A 25,028-nucleotide genomic window follows, 5' to 3' on the forward strand; every position below is an offset into this window, starting at 1 on the left:
GCACATGTGGCAGTTACTGTGTCTAGAATGTGAGATGAAGAGAAGGCTCGGGGGAAGCCGATGGGATGAGAAGGTGACCTGGGAGCCTTTGCTGCGGGACCACCGCCCCTCGCGGAGGGGATGTTTGGCTTCGCAGGGTTTCAGGGTTCGCTTTGAAGATGCGGGGACTCCACCTTTTGTCCACACTCCACCTGCAGGCGTCCTTGCGAATATTCCCAGTCTTTCCTCCCCCCACCCCCCACCCCCCAGCTTCAAGTCTCCCGCAACCCCCATCTCCCTCCTGCCTTCAGAGAGCCCTGCACGTGCCCGCCCCCCTCCACATGCCCCTGCTCTCAGCTAGGCCCCCCAGACCCGCCTCACCGGGGCTTCTGCTCGAGCAGGTGGTCACCCTTCCACGTTCACCTCCCTTAGCCATGCCGGTATCTCTCCAGATCAGCGGTTCTTCCTGGAAAGCACTATCTACTCTAAGCGTGCAACGATACGCTCGCCTTGGTGTTCTGACAAGCAGAAAACATTTCTCTCCTGGATTTCTGTCCTGGAAACATTTACCTCTCTCTCTGGGAAGTTTCAGTTACCCACACAGCTTCACTTCTCGTGTGTGTGTGTGTGTGTGTGTGTGTGTGTGTGTGTGTGTGTGTGTGTGTGTGTGTGTGTGTGTAACATCCAAATTTCTGTCTACAATTTACCTCTCTGGGAAGTTTCAGTTACCCACACAGCTTCACTTCTCGTGTGTGTGTGTGTGTGTGTGTGTGTGTGTGTGTGTGTGTGTGTAACATCCAAATTTCTGTCTACAGCTGTGGTTTCTTCCCTGCATTCCAGTCCCCCCAAAATCCAGCCGCTTGTCAAGTGTTTCGCCTTCTTGTATAACTTACAGGAGCTTGAAGCCTGATCAACAAGGAGCTTAAACTATTCTCACATAAAAAAGATCAGAAAGATGAGCTTGTTGTCAGTATTATTCGTCCAGCAGTCGCATTCAGGGGGTGAGCTTTTCCCAGATAAATGGACAAATGTGCAGTTTTGTGTACAGTTTTGGGGCTCAGGTACCACCGGACATTCTTTCTTGTTTGCTCTAGGAGTGTCCTGGGGACCTCAGATTAGTATCCCCTCAGTGAGATAGTATCTGAGGTCATTCTTACAGATCTCATAAATCTAGAATTTCAGGAACCTGATGGTAAATGAAAAAGTAAAGTTGTCTGTACTTGTTCAGATCTGAGAATTGCTCAGTGATCTGTGGTCATTGTAGCCATTTTCCCATTTGCTGCCGGGTGCCCCCGCCCATTGAGGGATCATTGCTGAGTTTTCACTTAGATCCTGAGGCAGAGTTGCAGTCACTGACCTGTGGAACTTGGATGCCATCACAGTGGACCTTGTGAGACTTCCTGGGGTTCTCTGGGGGTGTAGATGGTCCAGTTCTGTGTCTAGGAATTAGGGGGAGCCTGGGGTTCCGGGGGCTGGCGCACTTGAGTGTAACTCCTTTCTCTGGCCTTTCTGAGCCTGACCGTTTCAGAGCACGGTGTTGAATAGCTTGGTTCTGAGCGCCAGGAATGGGAACGTGGTGACTCTAACAGTAGGTGGCCCTAGGTAAATCTTAGCTTTCTTTTGTTCACAGGGTACTTGGTGGTAGGTGGCTAGGTAACAGCACAGATGGAGACTCTCTGCCTCCATCCCAGGACTGTTCTATGTAGGATTGCGCAGAAGGGTCGAGATGGGACACTGAATTTATGGCTGACTCAGGATTTCATTTCTCTCTGGAGAGACAGCTGCCATTTCAGATCAGATTTTACCCAGCGTTTCTACCAGTGACTTTTGACTGTAGGGAAAGAAGCTGGGAAGGAGTTTACAAGATAAAGCTGAATGAGTAAACACAGACTTTTCCTCTAGGTTTTAAAAAAATCAAGCACATGGATGTGATGTGGGGCAGATAGGGTTCAGTTATCTTACATGAAAAACATTCCAGCTTTGCCTGGCTGTCTTAAGCCCACCCGTCCTCTGTGGCTGCAGAGACAACGTTAAATGCCCTTTGATGTGGCATTGTAATCTAGCTACTGGTTCTCAAAACTTGATTGTGCCTCTGAATCCCCCTGGGAGAGGGGGATTTTAATAAGCACTCAGTTCTGGGCCCCAAGACCCACACAGCTTCTGATGCAGTCGGTCTGGGACGGAGTCTGGTAAACTTTGCGTTTCTCCTAAGTCTACACTGTGAGGACCAGTGGTGTACCCTAGGGAGCAGGAAAAGTCCCTGGAGCCCATTGATTTATACAAAAGTAAAGGTTTATTTCTTGCCCGTGCAGTTGTTACCAGTGGGAATAGTTTTCCGGGGCATCTGTCCTTCGGTGACTCAGTGATCAAGACAGTTTCTTTCATCCCCGTCATCTCCGCATAGGTGCCGCTGCAGTAGGGGAGGGGGGAAACCCTGGAGAATCACATGCCCTTATATTCTGGATGTGATGCGCAGCACATGCCGCTGGCCAGAACAGGTCATGTGGCCAGACACATGGACAGCGTGGTCGTCACTGTGCCCACGTGGGGAGTGGGGGACAGGTTCTCTTAACCACGCGGTGCCGTCTCTGCGGCATCGGAAGTGGTGCCACCCGGGTTCTCGAGGCCCTGACTGGAGGCGGGGAGTGATGCACCATCACTCAGGAAGGCAACCAGAAGTGGGAGGGTCTGGAAACAGTCTCAGGAGGCAAAGAGAAGTTGGAGTCCGAGGGAGATTTAATAGCTGTTTTTTGATACCTGTATCCTCCATAAGCAAACGATTAAGCAGGGACGCTGGGGCCCTGCAGGTGAAATACGTACCTACTTGTCATGGGCAGGCAGATCCAGGCAGACGCCAGGTGACCACCCGCAAAGGGATGGGAAAGACGCCCTTCGGACTCAGTCCGGGACCAAGTGAAAGCACCGATAGTGGTCTGCAGCGGTCCCGTAGCTCCCAGGAGGCAGGCGTGCGTATGCGGTCAGGTCTAAAACTCACTTCTCACACCAGCCGTCCACCAGCAAAAAGCATGTCTTCCATCGATCCAGTTTGTAGATTGAAACAGAACTCGCAGAGTCCTTGTGACCGCCAGTGGCGCCTAGTCTCTGGCAGACTGGCCGCACGTTGGAATCACCTGGAGAGCGAAAATCAGCACACATGTGTCCCCAGGCCAGCTTTCCTGGCCGCGACACTGGGGGCGCACCCGGCCCACAGAGGCTCCAGGGGCCGTGGCGCCCGGGCTTGGCTGCTCTGCAGCACGCGGACCCTTGCCAGACCAGGGATCGAGGCCGTGTCCCCCTCATTGGCAGGCGGGTTCCTGCCCACCGCGCTGCTGGGGAGGCCCCGGGACGTCTTACTGTTCTTGTTTCCAGCGAGTGGGTGAGTCTGTTAGGAAAAGCCTCCCAGATCTTAGCACCTCCTTTTTTGGCCTCAGTGGCGGGTTCCCTGGAATACTTGGTAGCATCTTGTCTTTCCTGTTGTGAAATACGCTTCCGGCGTACTCTGAGACATAGGTGGAGAGAAAGTGGCGGGAAAGAAAGAGGGCGCGTGGAAGGATGGGGTGTCTGGAAGCTGAGTGGGGCTCTTGACAAGAGCGTGTGGTCATGTGCCTTTTTAAATCATGGTGCGTTTCCAGTGTGTTTGTGTTTTTTTAAAAGCACCCATCCAACCTGGATCCTAGTTATGCTTCTAAAATATGTGTTAGGGCACAGTTTTTTCCCTTAATCTTTCTGAAACATTTTTAGGATTATGAAGTGTTACCTCAGCTTTTTGTTTGTCTTCCTATTTTATTGTGGCATTTTTTGACTGCTGCCAAGTCGCTTCAGTCATGTCCGACTCTGTTCGACCCCATAGATGGCAGCCCACCAGGCTCCCCCATCCCTGGGATTCTCCAGGTGAGAACACTGGAGTGGGTTGCCATTTCCTTCTCCAGTGCATGAAAGTGAAAAGTGAAAGTGAAGTCGCTCAGTCGTGCCTGACTCTTAGCGACCCCATGGACTGCAGCCCACCAGGCTCCTTAGTCCGTGGGATTTTCCAGGCAAGAGTACTGGAGTGGGTTGCCATTGCCTTCTCCGTTAGTGACGACTAGTTAAGAATATGAAAAGACTGTTTGCAGTTTACTTTTGGAGTTGTCATACAGTTTCACTCTTTTAGCCTTACTTAGAGGTATTCCTGTTGCCATTAGGCTCACGTTACTTAGGGATATGAGAAGGCCTTTTATTTAATTAATCTGACTGTAAGAATGGGAATAGATTTTTATCCTGAAACTCATCTTTCACCTATGGTGACGTTAACTCTCTGCCAAAACTATACTATCCTAACAAGAGGCGAAAAAATCAGTTTCTCCTGTTCTTTGTCCTAGAACTTATTTGTGGTTGCTCAGGGTCTCAGGAGAAATGTATTTAAGTAAGTTGCATATTCTGTGACCAGGAGCACTTAATTGTGAACTAGAAGTTGAAGGTCACATAAGTTAGAGTTTGCGTATTAATGCTTTGTGTAAGAAACATACAGCATTGCTGGCTTTAGGAGACTTACCTCTAATTTTGGGCTTCCCTGATGGCTCAGCGGTCAAGAGTCTACCTGCAGTGCAGAGATGCAGGTCAGTCCCTAGGTCAGGAAGGTCCCCTGGAGAAGGGAATGGCAACCCACCCCAGTATTCTTGCCTGGAGAATCCCATGGACAGAGGAGCCTGGTTTGCCAGAGTCCATAGGGTCACAAAGAGTCGGACCCAACTCAGCACACACACGTACACATCTGGAATTTTGGCCACTGAAGTTGATATTTTTATTAATATATTTAGTCTTTTATTATAATTTTAATATGTTTAAAATTTTAGAATGTATTTTAGTGTTTGCATATTTTATTTATAATTGAAATTCTATATTTATTATAATTTTACCAAATTTTATGTTTCGTTAGTTTATTAGTATAGTTTACTATATACGGTCGTATAAAAGTCTTCTTTGTGATTCAGTGAAAAACTTTTTAAAAGTGGGAAACGTTTTGGTTGATAGCATATTAAACTACACGTTGTTGATGGTGGTGTTGGTGACTTGTGCCGAGTTGGAAGGTGGGCTGGCGAGATGACGCGCGAAGGCTCGCTACCCACATGGCGTGCACCATTTTAATAAACAGGGTACTGATCCTCGAATCAGGCCCGAGAAGGACGTTGTTACTAATGCTGTTTTACGAGGAAAGGAACTGTAGGGAAGGCTGATTTATTACCCCAGGCTCTACAGCTTGTAAGTGGTAGAGGTAGGATTCCAGTCTGGCCTCCTCAATACAGTGCTAATAAGCAGCCCTTCTTTGCAGAGCAGAGAAGCTTGATATTTCAAAAAGTGCTCAATTTTCATCTCATTGGCTCTTTCAGTGGTCATATGGAACAGCTAGCAAATATGTGACTTTTCCTTCACTGTCAGTTTAATTTAGGCGCTTGGCCTTGGCTAAAGTTGGTTATGCCATCATTAAACGAGCGTGTGTCTGTGATTTGGGGAGACCGTTGAGTGTAACAGTCTCAGATTCCTTAGCCGGGACTCAGGACTTCCCTGGAATGACTGCCATGGTGGGGGCAGGGCTGACTCACTGGAAAAAGACCCTGATGTGGGAAAAGATTGAGGTGGGAGGAGAAGGGGACAGCAGAGGATGAGATGATTGGGTGGCATCATGGGCTTAATGGGCATGAGTTTGAGCAAGCTCGGGGAGTTGGGGATGGACAGGGAAGCTTGGCATGCTGCAGTTCATGGGGTTGCAGAGTCAGACATGACTGAGCAACTGAATTGACTGACTGACTCCTTTTAAAGAAGATAAAAGGACAAGTTGGGTGACCAGTTTCCATTTCTGAAATTTACTGTTTCATGAGCGACGGGAAATGAAAAATAGAACCTTCAAGAAAGAATAACAAGTTCTTTTGAAAATGTGACTTAAATAAGATCGTAAAATATTATTCCCAATTTTGTTTATAGTCGGAAGGGATTTTTGTTTTTTTTTCAGATGCTTCAGAAAATTTGTTCTTAGATGTAAAATATTTATGTCTGCTCAGATGTCCATTGCAGCTATTTTAGGAGACATTTTTCTGGAAACTCACCAGAGGCTTTGGCAAACAAAGTTGAAGGGCTTTAAATTTATTTTTATACATGCCTAGTTATATGGTCTAAAGGGAAAGACGTGGCCACTATGAAATCACTGAAATCAGACAAGGCATATCAGTGTACATTCCGTTGACTATTAAGTGTAAAATCCTCAAATTTAGGGATGCGTGTTTGTGTGTGCTAAGTCGCTTCAGTCATGTCCAACTCTGTGTGACACCATGGACTGCAGCCCACCAGGCTCCTCCGTACATGGGATTCTCCAGGCAAGAATACTGGAGTGGGTTGCTGTGCCCTCCTCCAGAAGATTTTCCTGACCCAGGGATCGAACCTGGATCTCCTGCATTGCGGGCGGATTCTTTACTGTCTGAGCCACTAGGGAAGCCCAATTTTAAGGAGGTACACAAATAATCTCAGAACACAAAGTAGTAAGCAGATGTGTTCAGTCCCAGTTATCAGGTCAGTAGACGTGTCTGTGAAAGTCTTGTAGGATTTTAGGGGCTGGTGGAGCCAGAGCGGGGGTGGCCAGTGATCCCAGTAGAGGGTCTGTGGTAGAACCAGTCGAACTCCGATCAGAACTCAGATCAGACCCAGCGGATAGGTGACAGGTGTGTGGTAGGTCTCCACAAAACTGCCAGAGCATCTGTTGGGACTGTTGTCCCGAGTGGACCAGCCCTCATGGGTGTGTTTGTGGTGGGGTCCTGAGCCCTTGGCCATCTCACCCTGTCTTTCCCACACCTGCCCCACCAGGCCCTTTCCTGTGGTTCCAGCAAAAAACCCCGGCTGCTTCCGGCCCTTCCCACACACCACACCTCTTCCTTGTCTTTGCCGCTTGCAGTTCCCTTTGCCTGGAAATCCCTGTGCTCGGCTCATACCCGGGTTCGCTCCCCGGTGAATTCAGCTAGTCCTGGCCAGCAGCCGTCCCCGCGGGGCCCCTCTGTGTTCATCTGCACGCCCGTGACTGCCTCGATCGTGACAGGGCGTCCTCTCTTTATTCTCCGTCTTCGTCAGCAGCAGGGCGATCCTGGTGGGTGGAAGCAGAGCCCTGGTTGCCCCGAGGAGCGGGTCAGGGCCCCAGGGAGCCAGGCTGCCCGGCCTGCACTGTGGCCAGGCCCGGCCTGCGGTGAGGGCACCTGTCGTACCTTTCCACCTGGCAGGTGCAAACCGTCCGGCCAGAAGCGGGTGGCTCAGCGTGGGCTCACTGAACGGCCGTTAGACGGTCGCTTAAAGCACCGGTCAGCACCGAGAATCCTTGCGCTTGGAGCATAGCTGGGTGGTCCTCTGCCCCAGGGCGTGTGGCAGCGGCGGGCTGCCCCCCACCCCTGCAGGGACCCGGCAGGGCGCTGTGATCTTGGAGACCAGGGACGACGCTTCTTCCCCAGGCGCCTCCTGTTTGTCACTCGGGGTTCAGGGGCTGTGGAGGCTCCCTGGATGCTAGGCTGGTCCTGCAACCAGGCAGGAGGAATAACGTTTGATTCCGTCTGTTCTGGATGAAGGTCCTGGGGCTTGCTGGCTTCGGAACGTTTCTTACTTAACACCACCGCAGCTGCCCTCCCTGACTGTCACCCGTGAGCGGTTTTCCTCTTCTCTCGGCCTCCGCTGCCTGGGACCAACCAGTGCCCCCTGCCCCCGCCCCACCCCCCAACCCTGTGTTTTCTCAGACCTCAGCCCCTTCCTGTGCCCCTGGGCTGCCTCCCTGCCCCTGGCACCCCCGTAGGCAGTTGGAAGTGTCGGCCCAATGGGCTGTGGACTGGGACTGGACAGTAGTTGCTTTCATGACCTAAAATGTCCACATTTGCTCCAGGAGTTTCTTTTGTTTTTGTTTGTGTCCAACTCCTTGCAACCCCTTGCAGCACACCAGGCTTTCTCTTCCCTTACTATCTCCTAGAGATTGCTCAAACCCATGTCCATGGGGTCGTTGATGCCATCCAACCATCTCATCCTCTATCGTCCCCTTCTCCTCCGGCCTTCAGTCTTTAACAGCATCAGGGTCTTTTCCAATGAGTTCCAGCTTCGCATCAGGTGGCCAAAGTATTGGAGCTTCAGCTTCAACATTAGTCCTTCCAATGAATACTCAGGGTTGATTTCCTTTAGGGTTGACTGGTTTGATCTCCTTGCAGCCCAAGGGGCTCTCAAGAGTCTTCTCCAACACCACAGTTCAAAAGCATAAATTCTTCAGCGCTCAGGCTTCTTTCCGGTCCAGCTCTCACATCTGTACGTGATCACTGGAAAAACCGTAGTGTTGACTAGACGGACCTCGGTCAGCAAAGTGACACGGCTGTGGAATTAGTTTTCTTCATTGAACCAGAGCGGAAAGTGGCGGTGAGGCTTCAGAATGTTGCTTCAGTGTTGCCATACGATGTGAGAAGGCTTCTGTGTGCTTCTCCAGGAATGCAACATCCATTTGTTAACCTCCTTAGGAAAATGTGTTTCTAAGTCCAGCTGGCAGACCAGATTTTTAAGTTTTAAGAATTTGGCACCCTCTTCTGTAAGCTGATACTATATCGAAGCCCAAAACAACCAGAAAATAATTTTACATCCCAAAGTGGGGGTGTCAAATAAAAAGGCCATCCTGGCTTCGGTTGTCTTGCCAAGGATCAAAAATAGATGGCTCTGGAATGTGGCTCAGAGGTCACAGGTTCCCGGGGGGTTTAGTTTATAGCTGGGAAGACTTCAGACACACAAGGCTGCCTAAGGACCCGGGAGCCCTTTCCTCCACCTCAAGGTCAGAGGTGGCTTTGAAGCAGTCCCCCATGTTGTGAGAACGCAGTCCCCCATGTTGTGAGAACACACTCCCGTTGTGGGGCAGGAGGTGAGCTGGAGCCCTGGGGCAGAGCTGGAGGGGAGGGAGGTCCTGGACCACATTCGTGTCCGCCCTGGGCTCCCCACACTCGCCGGTGGAGTTGGAAGGGTTTGTCAGCGGAAGAAGGTGGGACTCCGTGAAGTCACTTCTTCATGTCCACACACCAGAGTCACCACAAACCTGGGACCACCGCCACCCAGCCGCACCCAGGACGGCCCGCAGCAGCTGAGGGTTTGTTCCCATCCCACGCGGGGCACGCCGCGGCTCACGTGTCCTCTCGTACCTTCCGGTTTGGGAGTTGAGAACACCTGCCCGCTTGCCTCTTTAATGTGGTTTATTAAGAGGGCTGCAGAAATTAATACAGGACGTAGGACTGGGATTAAGGAGAAAGCCACCACCATCGGCTTTCACGTCCATGGTTTTGATATCTGGGCTTGTTTACTTTCCGAAATTACTTTCAAAGTTCTGCCAGATCATCTGATGAAAACAGTGGTCATCTTTAAAAGGAATAGCCAGTTTCTTTTCTCTTTTGATTTGTGGAAATAAATATTTATTTATTTAGAAAGATTGTACTTAAGCCCTCAGGGGGTATGTTTTAATTATTTTAATTTTTTATTTTATAGTAGTATTTGTTTCTTTCATAAAACAGTGATTGGCGGAGGGGGAGAAAACTTCACAATGACCTCTTTTCTATTTAGATTGCTTTTGAATTTAAAAGGGCAGAAAGGCTGTTTTAAAAATTATATTCGGGACTTTCCTGGTGGTACAGTGGATAAGAACCTGCCTCCCAGGGCAGGGACACGGGTTCGATCCTTGGCCCGGGAAGATTCCCACGTGCTGTGGAGCAGCTGAGTCCACGCACCACAAGTACTGAGGCCCTGCTCCAGAGCCCGGGAAACGCAACCCCAGCTCCCTTTCGCTGCAGCTGCTGAAGCCCGAGCGCGCGGGACCCATGCTCTGCAGCGAGAGAAACGGCCGCAGTGAGAAGCTCACACACCGCAGGGAGTAGCCCCTGCTCACCACTGCTAGAGAAAGCCAGGCACCAGGTCAAAGACACAGCGGCCAGAAACACGTTTCAAAAGGGAAACACTCCGTGTGTGCTTCCTTCCCCATGGTCCCCTCCTTAAAGACTGGATTCTCTGAGAGCAAAAGCAATAGAGGAATAATTGTGTCCCCCATCCGGGGGCATACATTTCAGTAGTCAGGGAGGCTCAGAAGACAGAGGACAAACCCTTAAAAATAGAAGGATGGGCGGGAAACCGAACCAGACCTGGAAGAAATGGGCAGCACAGAATTTTTCTGCTCTGCTGTGATCTTTGATCCCTGAATGTCTTAGCAAAATACAGCAGCACCCAGCCCATGGCGCCTGTCAGTTCTGGTTTTCTCTTTGTGAAAACGTGAAGGAGAGAGAAACATGATGGATCAGGAGTTAAGGGGCAGGGCCTTTGGTGGAGTTGACGCACGATGGTGGAAGCCCGGGCCATGTCAGGGTCTGTAACCCCCGCAGCCCTGTGCCGTCACCACTGGTCAGTGGACTGGACACAGACACCCCAGGAAGGCTGTGCACAGGAACAGTGCCCGGCGCCCCAGCAGGCGTCTCTGAGCGTGTGCACAGGGCCGGCGCCTGGTGCCCGGGCAGGCGTCTCTGAGTGTGTGCACAGGGCCGGCGCCTGGTGCCCAGGCAGGCGTCTCCGAGTGTGTGCACAGGGCCGGCGCCTGGCGCCCCAGCAGGCGTCTCGAGTTTCATCGCCGTGGTTCTCGCAGCTCTGTTAGGACGGCAGTTGTTCTCGAAGCACTTCTGTTTTTCCAGACGTATGCCCGCGTATCTGCCGTGATTCTGAGCACAGGCGCGGTGCTGGGACACGTTTCTTTCCCATCTGCGCTGCCTTTGGCCTGTCGTTGTTCTGTGTGTGTTACAGCTCCCTGTCTTACTTTTAAATTGTACCGTGTCATCAGCAAACTGGCTTGCCTTACAGCCGGATGGGAGACTTAGTTTGTGTGTTGTTTTAAACAGGCGTAGCAGCAAGCGGAAGCGCCTACCTGTAAACTCGCTTCATTCCAGAGCTGTTGCTTCAGTGATCTCAATCCCGGTGGCCTGCAGGATGTGTTCTGAGCACTGTGAACAGAACCCGTTCTCCTCACTTAATAGTCTCGGCTTTCTTTTTTAAACCTGGATTGATTACTTGCCTCTCTTAAATAGGTCTGGTTCTGAATGATTGAGACTTGCTCTGTTTTCTGTAGAACACAAGACAGGGGTCTGAATCGGGCTTAGCAAACTGATTTCACAGGCCAGCCAGCTGTTTTTAGAAAATAATTTATTGAAGCAGCCACGCCCATTCGTGTGTCATTGTCTGTGGCTGCTTTTCAACCACGAGGCAGAGTGGAGTGGCAACAGACCTTATGGTCTGCAAAACCTAAAATATTTATAATCTGGCCGTTTACGGAAAAGGTTTGCAAGCCTCTGGTCTAAATTTATACCCTGTGTATATTTCCACCAAACCACTCAATTTGAATTTGTAGAAATTTGGATGGTTTAGTACTGAAGAAATTATTTTTCTTACTGCTTTCACATGTATGAAATTTGAGTTTCCTATGCTGTGTTCATCTAAATACCTATTTACAACCCATAGTATTCCACATTACAGAGGTAGGCTACTTGTGTGCTTACAAGACTGTTTTCTAAAAGAGCATGCGTGGTGTGGGTAAGCAGGTGTACTTCTTTAGATTTTATCTACTCATAGATCAGTGCATTAAAGAAGCGTTAATTTTTATTTATCCTGGTGAAAAGTTTCAAGAACCTTACAATGCAAATCATGCCTTTTATTTAATAATGTGCTAGTGATATGACACAGTGCTTTAGTGAATTTCTTTTTTAATCAACTTCAATTCAGTTCAGTTCAGTCGCTCAGTCGTGTCTGACTCTGCGACCCCATGAATCGCAGCACGCCAGGCCTCCCTGTCCCATCACCAGCTCCCGGAGTTCACTCAGACCCACGTCCATCGAGTCAGCGATGCCATCCAGCCATCTCATCCTGGGTCGTCCCCTTCTCCTCCTGCCCCCAGTCCCTCCCAGCATCAGAGTCTTTTCCAATGAGTCAACTCTTCGCATGAGGTGGCCAAAGTACTGGAGCTTCAGCTTTAGCATCATTCCTTCCAAAGAAATCCCAGGGTTGATCTCCTTCAGAATGGACTGGTTGGATCTCCTTGCAGTCCAAGGGACTCTCAAGAGTCTTCTCCAACACCATAGTTCAAAAGCATCAATTCTTCGGCTCTCAGCTTTCTTCACAGTCCAACTCTCACATCCATACATGACCACAGGCAAAACCATAGCCTAGACTAGACGGACCTTAGTCGGCAAAGTAATGTCTCTGCTTTTGAATATACTATCTAGGTTGGTCAACTTACTGAGTTAAAATTTATATGGAGTGTGTGTGTGTGTGTTTGTACACATGCATGCGTGCACATACTTGGTTGCTCAGTCGTGTCCGACTCTGTGACCCCAAGCACTGTAGCCCACCAGGCTCCTCTGTCCATGGGATTTTCCAGGCAAGAAATTTTGGAGCGGATTGCCATTTCCTTCTCCAGGGGAATCTTCCCGACCCAGCGACTGAATCGAACCCTTGCCTCCTGCATCTCTTGCATTGTCAGGCAGCTTCTTTACCACCTAGGAAGCCCACGTGTAGCCTTAGGATATTTTAATCCTGTAGCAGAGCTAATTAATTTTATAAAAGAGGCATATTAGACTGTAGATTTTCAGCCTGCTCAGGTTATCAGTCTATACTATTTCAAAAGTCTTTGGTTTCTCTCCATACTTGCATATTACTGGAATTATATGCAATTCTGAAACTATTTAGGAGAGGCCATTCATTCACTCCTAGTTTGGGAATGTTTAGCTTCATGCTGTGTGTGTCCTTCCATCCGTATCTTTCTTTTACTCTATAAATATTTATTGAATTGCATAGCATTTGCTGTGAAGGAGCACAGACGCAGTGTGAAGCGTAAGTCTTGCCCAGCAGATGCTTGCAATTGGGTAGAAAAAGAAAGGATAGCTATTTTTGAAGCTAAAACTAGTTTGGCTTGGGTGTGAAACAAGTCTTTGGAGCATCACAAGGTGGTAGGTATATAATTAAATGCTAAAGGGAAAGATGTTTTCTGTTCAGGCTTCCACTCAGTACCTGTTGAGGCTCTGATTAAAGTGAGCAGTAAAATGCAGTCCAGCCTTACAAGAAGTCAGAGGAGGGTAGAGTGAAATTAAAAGTTAAAATTGGGTGCGATACGTGGAAGAGAAGAATTAGACTTAAATCTAAGGTACAAGGAAGCAGATTTGAGCATCACTGTTTGGTAGGGTATCAGCAGTTGGGAGATGGCCAGGGAAGGCTGAATATAAGAAATCCTATCTCAGCTATCCACAGAGGTATTTCTCTCAGCTATCCAAAGAGGTGTTTGGAGCATTTGGAGCCCGAGGAATTTGCCCTGTGTACAGAGGAACAGGCCGAGAACGGATGTGGTACAAAGCGGCTGGCACAGCTAAGGGGCAGCCAGAAAGTAGTTCTGGACGTGACATCCTGGGAAGGGAGTGGCGGGAGGCTGGGATGGGGTCGGGGGTGGGCAGGTGGGCTGGCTTCATCCCAGAAGCTACAGGAAATGCCAGGTGGGCGTGGGAAGAGAGGGGGCACTTGAGATGTGCGTTTCCGGCGGCTCACTTGCAGCTGGGGGCCGTGGGCGAGAGGAGAGGCAGCTGGCTGGAGAGATGGGGAGGCCGTCTGGGGAGCTGAGAGCCGGGCCGGCCGGAGGAGGCGGGTGCCCGGGGGCAGGGCGGAAGGGGTCCTGGTCTGGAAGGCGTGGGTTTGAGAGGCTCTGAACAGAAGGTTGATGAAGTCCCAGGAGATGTAGTCAGAATGACAGATTGAGGGTTAGATCGTGGAGCGTCTCAAAAGCCCAGAAGCTGGGGTTTTACCTTACAGTAAGGAGGTGGTGTGGTGAAAAGGCCCTGTTGAACCTGATGTGGGGTACTCTGCCATCTCCCATCACAAAGGGTGACCCTGTGGGTCCCCAGCCCCTGTAAGGACAGCCTGTCTGAGTGCTCCATCCAGACTCACCCCTTGAGGGGTGACTGGTCGCACTTGTCCATTTTCGCCTGCATTTTTCTCAGCATCGTAAAGCCTGCCCCTGGTACTCTTATCCTAACAAAGCAGCTTTCTTCACTACCTACCGCCGCCCCGCCCCGCCCCGCCCCGCCCCGCCCCGCCCCGCCCCTTTCATTTCCGTACTCTCTGCCTTCTTTTGCAATAAATCTGCCTGGAATCATTTCATATCTTTCTGTCTGGTTCCTTCTCCCATATAGACTTTAAACCCACCGCTCCGCCAGAGCCACTCTTTTTTTTTGGATGCACCAGGCAGCCTGTGAGATCTTAGTTCCCTGGCCGGGGGTTGAACCTGCGCCCCTGCACTGGCAGCCGGACCCTCAGCCGCTAGATTCGCTGGGGAGCGCCCCACCAGCAGAGCCACCCCTGCCACGCTCTCCAGCACTGCTGCGTCGCCGAGCCCGAGGGCCCGGCCTGGCCTTCCCGGCCGGCGTCCTCGCTGACCTGGCGGAGCTCTCCTCCGCGTGGTCCCGGTTAGAGCGCTTGCTCCGCCAGGCCCTGGGAGAGCCGCCTTCTCTCGGTTCGCATTAGCCCCATCCGCCGGTCTCCCTCGCCTCGTGAACCGGCTGGATCCTTTGACTCAGATGGTTCTCATCCAGGCCCAAGGCTTCAGGCGACGTCCGTGTCCTCCTGACTCACAGGTCCGTTTAAACCTCTGGCCCGACCCCGTCCCTGCTTTCCATGCGTGCCTCTAACCGCCTCCTGAGCCTCTCCGCTTGGATGTCCGGCGGGCTTCTCACACTTCATGTACCCCGAGTATGACTGAAGCGTTTTGCTTCCTTTCCTTCCCTGAGCCCGTGCCTCCCCGTTTTCCCCCGCGGGGAGCTGGTAGCTCTGCCCCAACCAGGTGCCCAGGCCACAGAGCTCAGGGTGATGCTCGATCCCTCTCTTTCTCTCCTCCGTCTCCTGCATTCCGCCCATCCTCAGATCTACCCTGGAGGTACCCACCTGCCGAATCCAGCCACTCGGCATCCCCCATCTTTCCAAACCCAGGGCACGTCATCTCTTCCCCGAAGCCTCTGCGTGGCTTGCTGCCTCCACACCCGACCCGTCTGAACTCTGCCGGTCATATTGGTCCCCGGCTCACACCCATCGGTGCCCCTCTGTCACACCCGTGGCCGGCCCAGAGCCCATGGCATGGTCCCTGACACCCTGGAGTCTGCGCCTGCGTGCCCCACCACCCCCCACTCCGTAGAAACAAGGAAAGGAGGTGATGGGGCAGCTCCCCAGGGAAGCAGGGAGGCTCAGGAGCGTGTGCCTAGGTACCCAGCCTCAGTGGGCTCTTAGGAGAAGCAAAAATGCTGTCTCGTGTTTGCCCACTGCGCTGAGCTCTCCTGATGAAGGGACAGCAATGCAGAGTGGTGGTGTCCTTTCTGAGGATAGTCAGGCCAGAAGGGTCAAAGAGCTGAAACGTTTTTACAGCTTCTAAACTAGACAGTCTTGTCTTTTTTCTGAACTCTATCCAAAGGAGTAATTGGTTGACGGCAGAAAATTGTATCTGTAAAGTTGAAAAGTGGAAACAAGCTAAATCGTTAACAGAGGATAGTTGAGTGAATTATGGCCCACACATACAGTAGGATACTGTGAAATCAGCAGAGTGTGTGTAGCTGTGTTTGCCTTACAATTGAGAAGATCAAGTCACAAGTCAATATGTATAACATAGACTGGTTCTTACAGATACACATGAACACATGTATCCAGAGAAGACATGGGCAGGATATCCAGCTAGAGATTGATGATGGTTACTTCAGTTGCTGCGGCTTCCCGGGTGGCTTAGTGGGTAAAGAACCTGCCTGTCAGTGCAGGAGACGTAAGAGATGTGGGTTCGATCCCTGGGTGGGGAAGATCCCCTGGAAGAGGGCATGGCAACCCACTCCAGCATCTTTGCCTGGAGAACCCCGTGGACAGAGGAGCCTGGCGGGCAGCAGTCCAGGGAGTCACAAAGAGTCAGACATGACTGACTACACACACACGCACACGCACAACACACCTCAACTGGTGAGGTCAGAAGCAATCTCACACTCTTCTTTTGCAGGTCTTTGGTGTTTTTGTAGGCTGCGACAATAAGGGAGAGAAGGTGAAGGCTGTGGCATCTGGAGGCGCTGCGTTTACTGTGACGCAGCAGCTTCCCGTCCCCTCCTCACCCCTGCCCCTGCTGTGCGCACGGCACGCCTGTTTAGCACCTGATTCCAGCAGGCGCCCCATCTGCAGGCTCCTCCTTCCCTGTGAGCCCCTCCCCACCTCCCCGTCTCCGTCCCCGTGTCTTTCCGAGGCTCTTACCAAGATTCAGACATGCCTGTGTCTCACCCATCTTCTGGAAACAACCAGTGCTTGCTCTCTGTCCAGGGTTTTATCCTGCATTTGTTATTCTGTGATCGCTTTGTAGAACATGCTCATATTTTTCCAGTAGAAAATTGTGTGTGCAGTTTTTTTTTTTAATTCATTTACACAGTGAATATTTACCGAGTGTTTTCATAAGCTGAATGCCAGGGATATGAAGATGAATGACCCACAGCTTCTGTTTTCAAGGAGCTTACAGGATAGTATGATTCCTACTGAAATAAAAATTTAAAAAAACAAAAATTTTTTTTTGAGACAAAGGCACACCATATAAAAAGGTGTTTTAATCTTTTAACTGAAAATTTTTTACCTTAATACCATTCGTCATTAGAGGAATGCAAATTAAACGATGATGAAATGCCACTAGCCGCCCTTTGTAATGGCTGTAGTAAAGTAAAATGGCAATATCAAATGCTGGGAGGGCTGCTGAGCCATTAGAGCTCTCATCCATTGCTGGGAAAAACAAAGAGTGCAGCCATCTGGAAACCACTGTGGTGGTTTCTTATGTAATTTACCATATGACCCAGTAATCCCGCTCCTCGGTATTTACCCAAGAGAAATCAGATCATATTTCCTGTCCGTGACTGTTTATAGTTTTAAGTATTTATACTGTATACTTTAGTAATTTCCCAAAACTGGAAACAACCGAGGAATCCTCCGCCTGATAAATGGATAAACAAACAGAGGTCTGTCCCTGCAGTGGAGTATTCCTCCACAGCGAGAAGCCCAGAATACACTCAGGTGATAAGCACGTGTGATGCCGGGTGAGAGGCACACACGTTTTACTGCATGGTCCGTTTACATGACAAACGGAGAAAGTAAAACCGTCGGATGGAAGACATATCAGTGGTTTTCAAGAGCTGGGTGGAGGGGTTGATTCTAAAGGGACATGTGGGAATTTTGGGGGTGATGGAAATGTTCTTTCTGTGTGTGTGTGTGTGTATGCATATATATATATATATATACATATATATATATATTTATTTATTTATTTATTTTGCTGCTGCTGCTGCACTGCACACCATGTAAGATCTTGGTTTCCTGACCAGGAATCGAACCTGTGCCCGCTGCGTTGGAAGGGCAGAGTCTTAACCACTGTCCCTCCAGAGAAGCCCCTAAAACTGTTCTGTCTCTTGTTTATAGTATCAGTCACTCAACTGTATCCATTTCTCAAAAACTCATTAAAAAGGGAGTTTTACATTTTGTAAATTAATACCTCCGTGAATATGATGTAAAATTTTGAGGCAACAGAAAAATAAATTTTTTTAAGAGTTATATTCACATGGTTCAAAAATCCAAGTGATACGAAGGAGCGCAGCTAAAATCCTCTTTCCTCCCCTTGCCAGCCCTTGACGTTTCTCTGTGCCTGTGTCAGCCTCTATGCATCTGTGTTCTCCTTGTTACCTCTTTCTAGAACACAGCTTACTTTCACAGAACACAGCTTATTAATATGATTTTGTGTCTTGGTTCTGTCTGTTTATGTTATAGTTCTTTTCATGTCAGCGCTTTTGAGATCTTTCCTTCTTTCTACAGCTTTATGACGAGTATCGTTAAGTGCATATCATCTATTTAACCAGTCCTCCTTGGATGGACCCAGATTTTTTTTTTCCCACCTTTTCGCATTAGACTCAGTGCTGCAGTGAATACTCTTTGCATGTACAAATCCTTTCTTCTATTGAATATGAGGTCTGTGTTGAAAACACAAATTTGTTCCAGGGCAGTTGATAATACATCAGGGAACAATTGAAGCATAAGGCGAATCGTTAGTTTGCTTGTGTGTGATTCCATTCCTGAGAAACACTAGTTCCAGAAAACCGTGAAATGGAGTCGTGCAGGAATACACGCGACACACTTGTGCACACACCTCCAAGCCCCACCAGCGCCCTCGTTTCCCGGTGAGGGGGTCATACAGGTCCACAGGAAGGGGTCACAGCTGCCCTCCGTTTTCAGATAAGCCCCCTGGCACTCACTTCCACCAGCAAAGCGCAGGCCTTTTTCAAGGTGAGGTGCCATACTTTCTGCAGCACCTATGTGTTTCTTAACCATGTGTTAAGAAGTGTTTCTTAACAGGTGTCAATGCACGCTACTCTTTTTATTGAGCGAGTCGCTGGCAGTTTTTGAGTGTCAGGCTCCGGATTTGCTGTGGCTGGAGCCCCGTGGGCGTCCGCCTGATTCTGCCGAGCTCCATGATCTAGAATCTGTGTCCCGTGTATGTTATCTCACAGCAGCACCGACTGCTATGTGCAGAATCGATTCCCAAGTGAAAGGGTTCAGAGTTCTAGGAGTTAAATTCTGAGAGACTGCTGTTGTGATAGGCTGAAAATTATATAAGCGGTTTGGCTTTTCCGTTTTCATAAAAAGTGCTGTGATCGAGGTGGAGAGTGAGTGTCAGTGTGATTTGGGAATGAGTCCAGTCCCCACTCATCTCGGATCCCTGTCTGGATGTGTGACGGTCGTCAGGGGGGCTCTTTGCGTGAGGCTGTGAGTCCGAAGCCTCAGGGAGGAAGGGCGCTCGGAAGAGCTGGGAGAAGGGCAGCTCGGGCCGGGTGGGCGTGTGGGGCTGTGCCTTTTCTCCAGCTTCTCCACAGTCCCCCGAACCCAAAAGAGGCCTTCAAGCCAAGTCACGGGAAGGGACCGGTTATCAGAATGTCCACCAAGTGCCATCCGGAAAGAAGGGCTTTCAGAGGCATTTTAAATCCTAGAGCTCAGACCTGAGCCCGAGGCCAGGGCATTCAGAGGAATTAGTGATGACGCTTTCTTTCCTGCAGGACATGAAGATAAGAGTCAGCAGTTGGAGATGAGGGAGAAAATCTACCAAGTGCACCCACCTGGTGGTTCGATATTCTAAAGTCTTATCAAAATTTCTAAACGCTGCCACCTGTTTCTTTCAACAGTTCTATTTAAAGACAAAATAATTTCCATTTCACAGTTTGTTTTCTGATTCCAGTTAAGTATACAGTTTCCACTTAAGGCCCTGGTTCTGTTAATATCAGCTTTATGCTGCCATAGCAGCCGGAAGGAGTAAAGGACCTTAAAAGTCTTGAAAATAGAATGATGATAGACATTTATACTTTTCTTAATGCTATTTTCCCCCACTTTTGTTTGATCAAAAATTGCTTTTGGTGTCATAAAGTAACAGTAGGAACTATTAGAATATTGAAGATACAAATTATGAAAATAAATTAGGCAAAGCACCTTCAAACAAGTTAGTATTTAAAATTTAAGAAGAAAGTCATTTGTTTTGTTAGGTAATCTGAACCTGGCAGGTTTGATCTGGAAACTGGGGTTTAAACTTGTAATTTTCTTGTCACCAGGCCTTTAGGAAACCTTGCCCCATTGTTTTTGGATTGTACAGTTCATTTCTGCTGTTCCCCCCCACCCCCGGCCCCGCCCCGTCCCCCTGCCCCATGAAGATGTTGAAAAAGAATACCTCATACATTGTCAACTCTTTTTTGGAAAATAGTAATTATTGATTCAGCTGAGCTGCTCTTCATTTATCATCTACTGAGGCTTTCTTTACTGATATTTCTCTGTTACAATTTCAATTTTATGTTAATATAAATATGCCATAACAGGAAGTAGCATGTTAAAATCACCATAATAGAGATCCAGTCTGCATGTGTCTGAGGCCTCCGCCCTGTTGTATGCCTAGAAGGAGTCACTTCAGTTGTCTCCCTTCTTTATGATTATCTGCTGTGACTGTCTGGCTTTCACTTTTTCGTTCAGTTTTGGTTGTGCTGGGCTCTTGGCCCTCTGCGAGGGCCTTTCTCTGGTTGCAGGGGGCGGGGCTCCCCTTCACCGTGGCGCTCAGCCTTCTCCCTGCAGTGGCCTCTCGTTGCAAAGCCAGCTCCAGGGCTCAGTGGTGGCTGCAGCAGGCTCAGTCCATGCGGCTCCCGCCTCTGGAGCGCAGGCTCAGTCCTTGCGGCTCCTGGGCTCTCGAGTGCAGGCTCAGTCCATGCGGCTCCCGGGCTCTCGAGCGCGGGCTCAGTCCTTTTTTCGCATAGGCTCAGTCCGTGCGGCTCCCGCCTCTGGAGCGCGGGCCCAGTCCGTGCAGCTCCCGCCTCTGGAGCGCGGGCTCAGTCCGTGCGGCTCCCGAGCTCTCGAGCGTGGGCTCAGTCCGTGCCGCTTCCGGGCTCTCGAGCGCGGGCTCAGTCCGTGCAGCTCCCGCCTCTGGGGCCCAGGCTGAGTCCATGCGGCTCCCGTCTCTGGAGCCCAGGCTCAGTCCACACAGCTCCCGCCTCTGGAGCCCAGGCTCAGTCCACACAGCTCCCGCCTCTGGAGCGCGGGCTCAGTCCTTGTGCTGCAGGGGCTGGGCTGCTCTGCGGCGCGTGGGATCTTTCCGGACCAGGGGCCAAACCTGTGTCTCCTGCATTGGCAGGATGATTCTTTGCTACTGAGCCACCAGGAAAGCCCCTGTCTTGTTTTTGGAACGATGTCTTGTGTTTTGACTCTCCCGGGTGATCTTAACATTGTCCATCTTCAGTTCAGTTAAGTTCAGTCACTCAGTCATGTCTGACTCCTTGCGACCCCATGAATCGCAGCACGCCAGGCCTCCCTGTCCATCACCAACTCCCAGAGTTCACTCAGACTCAGGCCCGTCGTGTTGGTGATGCCATCCGGCCATCTCATCCTCTGTCGTCCCCTTCTCCTCCTGCCCCCAATCCCTCCCAGCATCAGAGTCTTTTCCAATGAGTCAACTCTTCGCATGAGGTGGCCAAAGTACTGGAGCTTCAGCTTTAGCATCATTACTTCCAAAGAAATCCTAGGGTTGATCTTCAGAATGGACTGGTTGGATCTCCTTGCAGTCCAAGGGACTCTCAAGAGTCTTCTCCAACACCACAGTTCAAAAGCATCAATTCTTGGGCGCTCAGCCTTCTTCACAGTCCAACTCTCACATCCATACATGACCACTGGAAAAACCATAGCCTTGACTAGACGGACCTTAGTCGGCAAAGTAATGTCTGTGCTTTTGAATATGCTATCTAGGTTGGTCATACCTTTTCTTCCAAGGAGTAAGCGTTTTTTAATTTCATGGCTGCAGTCACCATCTGCAGTGATTTTGGAGCCCCCAAAAAGAAAGTCTGACACTGTTTCTACTGTTTCCCCATCTATTTCCCATGAAGTGATGGGACTGGATGCCATGATCTTCATTTTCTGAATGTTGAGCGTTAAGCCAACTTTTTCACTCTCCTCTTTCACTTTCATCAAGAGGCTTTTTAGCTCCTCTTCACTTTCTGCCATAAGGGTGGTGTCATCTGCACATCTGAGGTGATTGATATTTCTCCCGGCAATCTTGATTCCAGCTTGTGTTTCTTCCAGTCCAGCGTTTCTCATGATGTACTCTGCATAGAAGTTAAATAAGCAGGGTGACAATATACAGCCTTGACGTACTCCTTTTCCTATTTGGAACCAGTCTGTTGTTCCATGTCCAGTTCTAACTGTTGCTTCCTGACCTGCATACAGATTTCTCAAGAGGCAGGTTAGGTGGTCTGGTATTCCCATTCCATCTTACATGTACAAAAATTTAACAGAAATTAGATTTTTTAAAAAACCTTTTTGAAACAGAATTATTCATAACCGACTGTTCCTGGTTTTATTCTAAAGGAAGCTTCTTCTTCCTTCTCTGAGTCCATGTGCTAGTCCAAGAGACTGCTGCTGCTGCTGCTAAGTCGCTTCAGTCGTGTCCAACTCTGTGCGACCCCATAGACGGCAGCCCACCAGGCTCCCCCATCCCTGGGATTCTCCAGGCAAGAACACTGGAGTGGGTTGCCATTTCCTCCTCCAACGCATGAAAGTGAAAAGTGAAAGTGAAGTCACTCAATCATGTCTCACTCTTCGTGACCCCATGGACTGCAGGCTCCTCCATCCATGGGATTTCCCAGGCAAGAGTACTGGAGTGGTCTGCCATTGCCTTGTCCCCAAGAGACTGGGGATGGTCTATTTAATGTGAGCAACATTTGTATGGAATTGAAGGGGCAGGGTGTCTCAGGTGCTCGCTGGTTACTTGCTTTGTTCCCTCGTCTCTCTGTTTCCCCCCAGAGATCGCTCTTGCATTCTGGGAGGTATGATACACATGCATGTAACCCTGGGATGTGCTTAGGAAAACAATACGAAGTATGTAAGTGGGTGTGCTCAGTCGTGTCCGACTCTTTGAGGCCCTGTGGACTGTAGCCTGCCGGGCTCCTCCATCCATGGAATTTTCCAGGCCTTGAATACCGGAGCAGGGTGCCATTTCCTTCTTCAGAGGATCTTCCCAACCCAGGGGCTGAGCCCACGCCTCTTTCGTCTCCTGCCCTGGGAGGAAGGTTCTTTACCACTAGGCTCCCCGGGACACCATGGTACAACTTTCATCTTTATCTTGGAGAAGGAACTTGCTCCTTGGCCTTTGTCTGGGCTGTGTCCATCATGTCCATCACAGTGCTTTGCTGTTTCTTTGGCTATGCCAAGAGTCTTGACGGATGTTATTTCCGCAACCAGGTATTGAACACTCAGGCCCTCAGCAGTCAAAGTGTGGAGTCCTAAGCACTGCTACCACCAGGAAATTTGCTTTTAAATAATAAAAGACGCTTTTTAACAAATGAAACTTGGATGTGTAGCTTTCCTGTTGTTAATAAAATAGCGCATGTTGAGGCTTTCTCTGGTCCCAGGCACTGTGCTAGCCCTTCAGCACGCCACTCCCTCCAGCACCCTCTGAGGACATCACCGCTGTGACCCCCCAACCGCTCAGAGGGTGGGTGTTCATGAGGTCGGGAAATGCCCCATCACGTGGTTCACGAGCAGTGGGCAAAGGTGCCGGCCCACCTGGGCCTCCAGAGCCAGACTCTCAGCTGCCTTGAATTCATTTCCTCGCCAGCTAGAGTGAGGATGTGTTTGCCAGGTGATTAACGTAAAAATATTTTTTAAAAAGATGGATAATTTCTTTATCAAATAGGTCGCAACTGCTTGCTTATCTCTTCTGACGGCCAAAGAGTAACAGAGTTTCTTGGGAGAACTTAATCCCTTCTCCATCCTTAGTTTTAAGGAGGGTTGAGCCGAATTCTGTTGCGTTCAGGAGGCCGACTGTTCTTTCTTAACTTCATTTCCTTGGGATGTGATGTTAATTCCAGACTGCAGTGCATACATGCCCAAAGAATTTGTTTTTAAAGATAAGTCACTGATTTTACTTCAAAGGTTGCACCTGGGAATCTGTTGAGTTAACATAATGATGTCTTAGCTGAGGTGGGAAGCTTTTCACTTTGATGTTGAGGTATCTCTAGATAGCTCTCTCTTGGTCGTTCACTGTGCCCCCAGCCCCCAGGACACAAGTGCACGCTCGCACACCGACTCACTCCATGTACACCCTCAGGCACGCTCCCCAGAGTGACCTCACACTTGGCTTCTTGAGACAATCAGATGGCGTCATTTAAAAGTCTTTCTTGGGAAAATGTTCTCTTTCCTTATATACAGAATAATGAGTTATTAGGGGGGAAAGCTAAAAGTGCTTAAAATTAGCCAGAGATTTTAAATGGCATATTGGAGAAGGAAACAGGTTCTTTCTGGATATAGTAAATGAAATAATGGCTTTATTTGGTATCTACTAAAGAATTGTGTTTTTCTAGGTTATCTGCCTTCTGAAAATAACATCTTTTATGCAAAGAAAATCAACGTCATGTTTTCATTTCAGCTGTCTGGGTGTTTGTGTTGAATCAGAATCATGTTTTTTTCTTTTTTCCCATCATAAGTGTTTTTGAGAAAAAAAAAAAAGCCTTATGATGGTGTGTCCTGTTCTCTAGAAATGAGAGATTTAATGTAGACGGGGTATTTATTTTCTGAGTTTGGCTAGAGTGTTACTTAGCTTATATTTCTAAATGGCTATAACCGAGTTCCCCCATGATAACCCCAGCCCTGGCGGCCCCTTCTGTTGCGTGTTTAAGAGTCGTACAGCTGACTCCCTTTGCCGTTCAGCAGAACCTAACACAACATTGTAAAGCAGCTATACTTCGATAAAAAAATTGAAAAAAAATCTCTTAGTCTTGTTAATGTGTGGTAACGGCAGTGATACTCAGCCGGTTGCAGAGCCTTCAGCTCATCGCGCTTCCGTTTTGCCCTCTCCGGTGACTGTCGCTCTTTTCTCCTGATCAAGCAAATGAAGAAGCACCCCTGCCGCCAGTGCGACAAGTCGTTCAGCTCGTCCCACAGCCTCTGCCGCCACAACCGGATCAAGCACAAAGGCATCAGGAAAGTTTACACCTGCTCGTAAGTCCCGGCTCCTGATGGGCGGCGCCGCGGGCGGGGGGCGTGCCCGAAGGCGCTTCCCATTTCCCCAGCCTCCGCCCCGCGGCCCCCCCCCCCCCCCCCCCCCGCGCGGGTGTCCTTTCTTTAATCTTGTTTTGTTCTGGCGGGCCGTTCTTGCTTGGTTTGTAGCACTTTGACAAGATGAAAATTTAAAGGAGCAGTGCCTTGCCCAGGCTTTGCATGTTCTTACCTGTGCCTTTTTTTTTTTTTTGCCAAGCAGCTTGTGGCCAGGGTCTTAGTTCCCTGAGCAGGGATTGAACCTGGGCTCCGTCAGTGAGAGCACAGAGCCCTAAGCCCTGGGCCGCCAGGGAAGTCCCACCTGTGCTCTCTGTTAAGCAGAGATTTGTGGTTTCATTACTGAGAGTTTGGCACAGTGACTTGCAGGCAGGTAGGGACTCAGCTGAAGG

The 25,028-nt window shown here is 49.5% G+C and overlaps 1 protein-coding gene across 2 annotated transcripts in view; it reads left to right on the plus strand.

Annotated features, from left to right (window-relative positions):
* The window catches only part of ZNF532 (zinc finger protein 532), a 110,864-nt gene that overhangs the window by 79,142 nt on the left and 6,694 nt on the right, over positions 1-25,028 (plus strand). For both annotated transcript variants that reach the window (XM_069569090.1, XM_069569091.1), the window contains exon 9: positions 24,470-24,582. In XM_069569090.1, coding sequence (XP_069425191.1) covers positions 24,470-24,582 — 113 coding nt within the window. The remainder of the gene's footprint in view (positions 1-24,469; positions 24,583-25,028) is intronic.

This window comes from Ovis canadensis, chromosome 23, assembly GCF_042477335.2.
Source record: "Ovis canadensis isolate MfBH-ARS-UI-01 breed Bighorn chromosome 23, ARS-UI_OviCan_v2, whole genome shotgun sequence".
Lineage (NCBI taxonomy): Eukaryota > Metazoa > Chordata > Mammalia > Artiodactyla > Bovidae > Ovis > Ovis canadensis.